Genomic DNA, 7,200 nt, shown 5'->3' on the forward strand with positions numbered 1-7,200 from the left:
TATTCTAACACGTGCATTCCACTGTTGCGTGGTTTTGGTGGCGCGGAAATACCAAATAATATAAGTACCGAGTACGTTTTTGAATACTCCGGTAGTTATAGGCACCGATGTACTCGTATTAAGCAGAGACGGAGTGTCTTACATTCGCATTGCGAATTCACAACGAATCATTCGGTCCATTAAATTACCGATTAATATCATATCCGATTGTACGGTAGATTTGGATCTTCATTCTATTAACACGTCACCGTCATAAAATTAGGTTTTATGTCGGTTGTCATAGTAACCATATTAAATCCACTTATGTTTTATTAAAATAACAACAGATATCACCGATGCGTAAGAGTCTGTCAACGACCAAGACTTTATGATTTTCTAATGTCATGGTTATGGAAAATGTAACTGTGTGCTTCATTAATAATACTATCCGACTATGTGGCTGTATCAATGACTACAAACTGCGTGATCATGTGGGTATGTAATTAATCATACATTACATACATTTCTTTTATATAAAGAGAGAATTTTAAATCTACCGATTTGTGCGAAGGTTTCAGAACCCCGTAGTGTACATAGGGATCGTCGTAGGATACACTTGAGATATTTATTAACTATTAATACCAAAAAGACATCATATATGATCTTCGCGCCTAAAAATAAAAATATACCAAATCATGACCAACTAACAATTTTTAACGAGCCAATAAATAAAACTGATCATGAAAAATATTTAGGTCTTATAATGGATAGCAAGTTAACCTGGCAATATCATATTGATCATCTTAAAAATAAAATATCCCCTTTGATAGGAGCACTACGTAGAATTTCCTTATGTATACCTAATACAATTCGTCCTATTATTTATAATTCTTTAGTAAAACCTCATATCGAATATCTTATTGAAATATGGGGAACTGCTGCGAAGTCTAACATAAAGTCATTACAAACTTTACAAAATAAAATTATTAAAGTTCTTTATAAATATGATTATATGACGCCATCCGTTGAATTATATAAAAAAAAAAAAAAACAAAATTTCTTAATATAAATCAATTATACACTTTAAAAACCTGCATGTTGATTAGAAAAATAATAACAAATAAAACACATTTACAATTACACTTTCATAAAAAAACACATACATACCACACTAGAAAACGTAATAAACTAGAACTTCCAAAAACCAAAACCAACTATGGAAAGAAAAACATTTTATTTGAAGGAGTTCAAATTTATAATAAATTATCAGACTTAATCATTAATAGCAAGAGTTTTCCTATATTCAAAAAACGTGTAATGGAATATGTGCAAAATAATTTATAAGTTAATATAACCCCTACCTAAACATGTTTGTCTAATATAACTACAGACTTTTAAATGTACCCTCAAGCAAAATTATTGTGATTTCTTATTATAAGTGAACTTTTGTGTTCTTTATGAGAAATAAATGGCTTTAAACCGAAACCGATATGATACAATATGAACACGCATACCTAACCGACATTAATTAATTAGAAATTTTGTACATATATATTTACTTATTGAAGTGGTAATTGGATTTAAAACTATTTTGTTACTATAGATAAAAGTCGATATTGTCTGAAAAATGAAATGTAAAATTAATCTGTTGGTACGATAGTGAACCGCCAAGTGAAGCAAAAATAAAAAAGCGGCATGGCCGTATTACACTTTTCTCAAATTATTTCGGGCCATTTTCGACCTATAAGTACATTTCGCATTAAACTTGACGCCTATATTTCTGGTAAGCAAGAAAAAAGTAGCTCAAGCATTACAACTAGACAAAGTTCTTAGTTTTGTTAAATTTTTCATTCACTGACTGACCCATCATCAAAACTGTAAGGCGCTTCTAGTTTATAAAGAAGCTTCAAAATTTTGAAAACAATTTGTGTTTAGTGAATAACTCAGGGAAAAACTAAAATATTTTGAATTTTCTGTCCACTTTTCAAGGTAATCTATAAATATACACGTGTAGCTCGTATCATAAGTCAGAGAGTGGGCTCTCAGAAAATTCGTTGATAGCACGAGTGTTAGAGAAGTAGATCATACTGGAAAAAAAGAGAAAAAGGAGGTTTTCCATAAAAATAAATGAGATGCCATCGATAACAAAAGTTAAAAAAAAAACAAGTCCCGCAACACTGTTCTTTCATTGTAAAATTTTGGATCATGTACGTAATACCAAGTCGGTTGATCTTTTCGGTCCCCTCTTAAGGGGCCTTCTGTCTTAAGTTATAACGTTATTAACTATCTAACCATATCTCATAGTGACCACATTAAAATTAAAATATTTTATGTTGAAATAAATAGATTGACTTGGCATTCGCATGAAAACGCAATGCCATGAAAAACCAAATTTTCAAATTTCAAACCAAATTTGAAAAACAAAATCTTGATTACTAAAATATGTAGTGCTTGTGAGTTACATCGTGTGTATTGATATGAATTATATTTGTCATAAAAAAATTGTAGGTAATTATTAATTATTATCAAATTACAACTAACTTAAATGCGATTTAACAAAAAATCATTCATAACTAATAAGAATTACTTCAGAGGTTCTATCTCGACTGACACATCTGTCGTCCATAAATCTATGTATCTCTTTTCATGATTCTTTCGGGTTAACCTATATCGGTATGATTTCAGTCATATTCTCATTTATATTTAACTCTGTTATGTCCCGTTTCCTTTCTAGTGATAAACTAGGGATTCGAAAGTCTCTAGTTCATCTTAGGGATACGCTTCCAGTTGTGTGAAAATTATTGACGGACCTTAACATGCAACAAGCTCATAAGCTCCATGTCCATATCCATAATATACATTTTTTATCGTCAATGTATTGTTATTATTATTTTTTTTAATAGAAGTTTTTCAAAAGCATACGATAATAATATGATATAATATGTGAAGTAGATTAACAACATTATTATACCTTTTCGTAACACAAACAACAATTTACTAGTTTCATTTTATTTAAACATTAAATTTCCATATTTAAATTTAGAAAATTTTTCAAATTTCTCGCTACATGATATAAATTAAAACAAAATTAAACCAAAGATATGTTAAATAAAATGCTCTTCAATGGAGTATATAATACACTAGGTAAAACACAATGTTATTTCCATCAAGATTCATTTAATATAGGAAGTTTTCGACGTAGCGAAAATGTTTTTGTAATTAATTATAAAACGATAACTAATACACAATTTGATATTTTTTTTAGAATACTTTCTAAAAAAATTATCAAATTATGTAGAAAATATTCTAAATATCGAAAAAATCCACAGACTAAAAAACATTAATAGGCAATAAATATATTGTAACTTAACATTCAGGGATATGTTACAAAGCCATTTTTAATTTGTAAATTCTAAGATATGAGGGCACATTCTTAAAAATTATCGTTATGTTTAGGGATATGGTATTCGTTAAGGTATTCGTCAAACAACAAAAGTATATAACGAAACGTTTGTCTGGTAAAATTACATACTATTATTATTCAATAGCCAGTTATAATTAATTATTAGATGTCTATATGGCAAGGAGTATTCTTAAATTTCATCATTATATTCAGGCATATATAACCTGATATGCAAAATATAGCATAGTGGAGCCTCTCGATATCCCCTCCTTTAATACAAAATTTTTCCGTAAATCGTTCTCTGTCCAAGGTGCACAGCTTTGGAACTCACTCCCACCTTCTGTTTACAAAGAGAGACCAAGTGCACCTGCATTTAAACATTAACTTAAGTGACATCTTCTGTCACTTTTACCTTCTGATATGTAATGTTTATTTATTCATACTATTTGTATATATTTATGTATATATCTATGTATGTATAATATCAACATTTTCTATTATTATATATTTTTTTGTTTGCTTATCTATATATAAATCTCTATATTTTTTTTCCCTTCACTCTTTTTATTGTACCTATGTACACCACGCTTCTTTATGTAGTTTCCTTTATGAAAAGGGTTTCTCGTAGAGGTCTCTTTTAAGAGATAAGTTATCCTTTGTGCATCACATGTCTTTTATAATTAATTATGTAACTATTTCTTCTCTTGGTATATAAATATATAAATAAATAAATATTAAATGCTGTGAGTATAATAAATGGGGACACATGAATGCATCATGCAGTAATAAACGGCCTAAACCTGACATTAATAAAACTAAGCCACGAAACTTGCCTCTGCCTCAATCCTCAAGGACTAATTCGTTTCAATTTAAATCCGTAGCTTGTTATTTCTGTAAGAAAGTCGGTCATAGTGAACCGAACTGTTTTGCTTAAGGACGATCGAACTCGGGTAACGTAAATTTTTGTCGAGAAGTCGTAACTGACATTAATAATCGTGACGTAATTACGGCGGTACTAGGTGGCATCCCGACAGATGTATTAATGGATACCGGTTCATACATCTAGTTAATTAGCTCTGATTTAGCTAAGCATTTTTCATGCAAACTACATGCGTGTGTTAGGATACTGTTCTATATTTATACAATGTTTATTTAAGATACTATTTTTATATAAATTATCATTTAAAGATTAATAATCGAATAGTGAGGGTAAGACTTATAAAAGTGTTGCGTCGTTAATAATATATCAAACCAGTGTTTAGTATACAATTATATTGAAATCAGCTTTGTTATATAACTGTTATATGTATAAATAACACTTAAAAATATATTTATTGTATTTAAAATATTATCTGATTTAATACTGAAGGAATTATTATTAAAGAGTAAGAGTAAGACTAAGGTACAAAAGCGGTTCGTCGCCAGTAACGTGTCAAATGTGTTTAGTATACCTTTAAATTGGAACCCGCTTTCAAATACCATTTACCAAAACATTACTATTATTATTTTTATATTATTTAGTTATTTATAAAATGTATATTTTCAATATATATTTTGTAACAATTAAAAAGTAAACATCTTGAATATCGAGTGGTGTGGGTAAGACCTATAAAACATAGCCCTTCACTGAGGCAAGTCAAAGAGACAGTTTGACCACCGCACGGTGCAGACGTGCGGCAAAGTGCTCCGATGCGAATATCGCACAATAGTGTTAAAGTGTCAGAAGAGGGTTCCAGAACAACGTGTCCGGCGTCGATCAGAAGATTCAGAAGTTGGTAGCAGCCACCGTCGCTTAAGTCGCCGTTGTCCTGCCATCAGGTACCACACAGTCGATAGGGAAGTTAGGTACACCCCTGCTACCTAAAAGCAGGGACATAGTATAGTTTACCAAAAATTCACTCACCTCCCTGTCAAAGCAGGGAGGACACCCGATTTACCGTCGCCCACCATGGGCACTAAAATAGAGAAAATAATAGAGAGATTCGAGGTACTCATCAAGTACCTCTCTGAAACCGCCCCGTCAGTGTTCAGGGACTTCAACGAGAAGTTCCCGATACAGCCGGTATCATTCGACACGGACAGCCCGGCTTCACCGGGATGCCCGCAGGATAGCAATCCATCCAAAATGGATTGCTCGCCAATCGGCTCGGAGGCCGAGCAATCGTCAGAAGAGACGACGCCGCCGACTTCGGACGCCGAGGAGGATAGCGACGGGTTCAGGCCCGTCATATCCAAATCGGGAAAGAGGAAGGCGGCTAAGTCGCTGAAGGCGCCGCCGCCGAACAAAAAAGTTATTACGTCACCCGCAGCTGCCGGCGCAGCTGCGCGCGCACCTGTGTCAACACCTGCGGGCACATCTGTGTCGGTACCTGCGGGGGTACCTGGGTCCGCACCCACAAAAACAAATAGCCCGCCGCCCCTATACGTCAGGACGAACAGGGACTGGAACGACATTTCCAGTCTCCTTAATAACAAAAACATCCGGTACATTTCAGCCCGCAACACGGCGGTAGGTATAAAAATATCTACTGCCTCCCCGTCCGACCACCGTGCTCTGTCATCGATATTGCGTAAAAACAATATCGAATACCATACCTACGCCCTCCCGGAGGAACGTAGGCTAACCGTAATTATCAAGGGTCTCCCCGCGGAGATACCTGTTAATATTATTAAAGAGGACCTTCAGTCCCAAAACCTGCCAGTGTTGGAAGTGCATCGCATGCACAGGCCAAATAAACGGCCGTTCGACATGGTGCTAGTGCACTTGTCCCTTACCCCGGAAGGTAAGGCGATTTATAATTTAAAATCCGTCTGCCGGTTATCCGATCTACGTATCGAGCCGCCTCGAAACCGCGGAGCCCCGGGGCAATGTCACCGTTGCCAATTATACGGCCACTCCCAAAGGTTCTGTTACGCACGCCCGCGCTGCGTAAAGTGCCTAGGGGACCACGCAACGTCCGACTGCAGCAGAGTATCGGCTACGGAGGAGCCGCCTAGCTGCGTCCTGTGCGGTCAGCGGGGTCATCCCGCGAGTTATCGCGGATGCCCCAAAGCCCCGCACTGGGCGAAAGTTGGGCGGCACCCCGGCAAAGCCAGGGAGCCGGCTCTCATCCCCGCTGCACCTCCGACAACAAACGTTTGGGTACGCTCAAGCGCCATAATAGGCCCGAAAGCCCCTCAGGCACCCCAGGCCCCTCTGGCACCTCAGGCCCCTCAGGCACCCCAGGCCCCTCTGGCACCTCAGGCCCCTCAGGCACCACAGGCCCCTCAGGCACCAAAAGCCCCTCAGGCACCAAAAGCCCCTCAGGCACCGAAGGCCCCTAAGGCACCCCAGGCCCCCAAGGCACCGGCAGTAGGCCTAGCGGCTGACCTACAACTCGTCTGCGACTTCGCGAGTCTAATAGTCCCCGCGGAGGTGCAGACCTTAGCAGCCAAGCTGAGGGCCTCCAACGGCAATCCTCAGGCGCGCATGCTGGCAATGTGCCAGCACGCGGGCATGTTGAGTGCCGTCGGGGCGTACCAAGCCAATGGCTGTTAACCGGACAAAACCACGCTCACTGACTGTCGCTACATACAACGCGAACGGCCTCTCTCCTCAGATAGAACTGGTGCGAGACTTCGTAGTTAAGCACCAGATAGATATACTTTTAGTGCAAGAGTCCTTCTTAAAACCGTGTAAAAGAAACCCACAGATTGGGAACTATAACATCATTAGGAACGACCGCCTCTCCGCCGGAGGAGGTACAGTTATATATTACAGAAGGGCTCTTCACTGCATACCCCTTGACCCTCCCCAGCTACAAAACATAGAAACATCA

The 7,200-nt window shown here is 37.3% G+C and overlaps 1 protein-coding gene across 1 annotated transcript; it reads left to right on the plus strand.

Moving 5' to 3' along the window:
* Window positions 1-5,028: 5,028 nt before the first annotated feature.
* Window positions 5,029-6,920, plus strand: LOC133320611 (uncharacterized). Its single transcript, XM_061529255.1, has one exon. It carries the CDS (start codon window positions 5,331-5,333, stop codon window positions 6,918-6,920), a length of 1,590 nt encoding a protein of 529 aa, XP_061385239.1. The 5' UTR covers window positions 5,029-5,330.
* The last annotated feature ends 280 nt before the right edge of the window (window positions 6,921-7,200 follow it).

The sequence above is a fragment of the Danaus plexippus genome, unplaced genomic scaffold (assembly GCF_018135715.1).
Source record: "Danaus plexippus unplaced genomic scaffold, MEX_DaPlex mxdp_39, whole genome shotgun sequence".
Lineage (NCBI taxonomy): Eukaryota > Metazoa > Arthropoda > Insecta > Lepidoptera > Nymphalidae > Danaus > Danaus plexippus.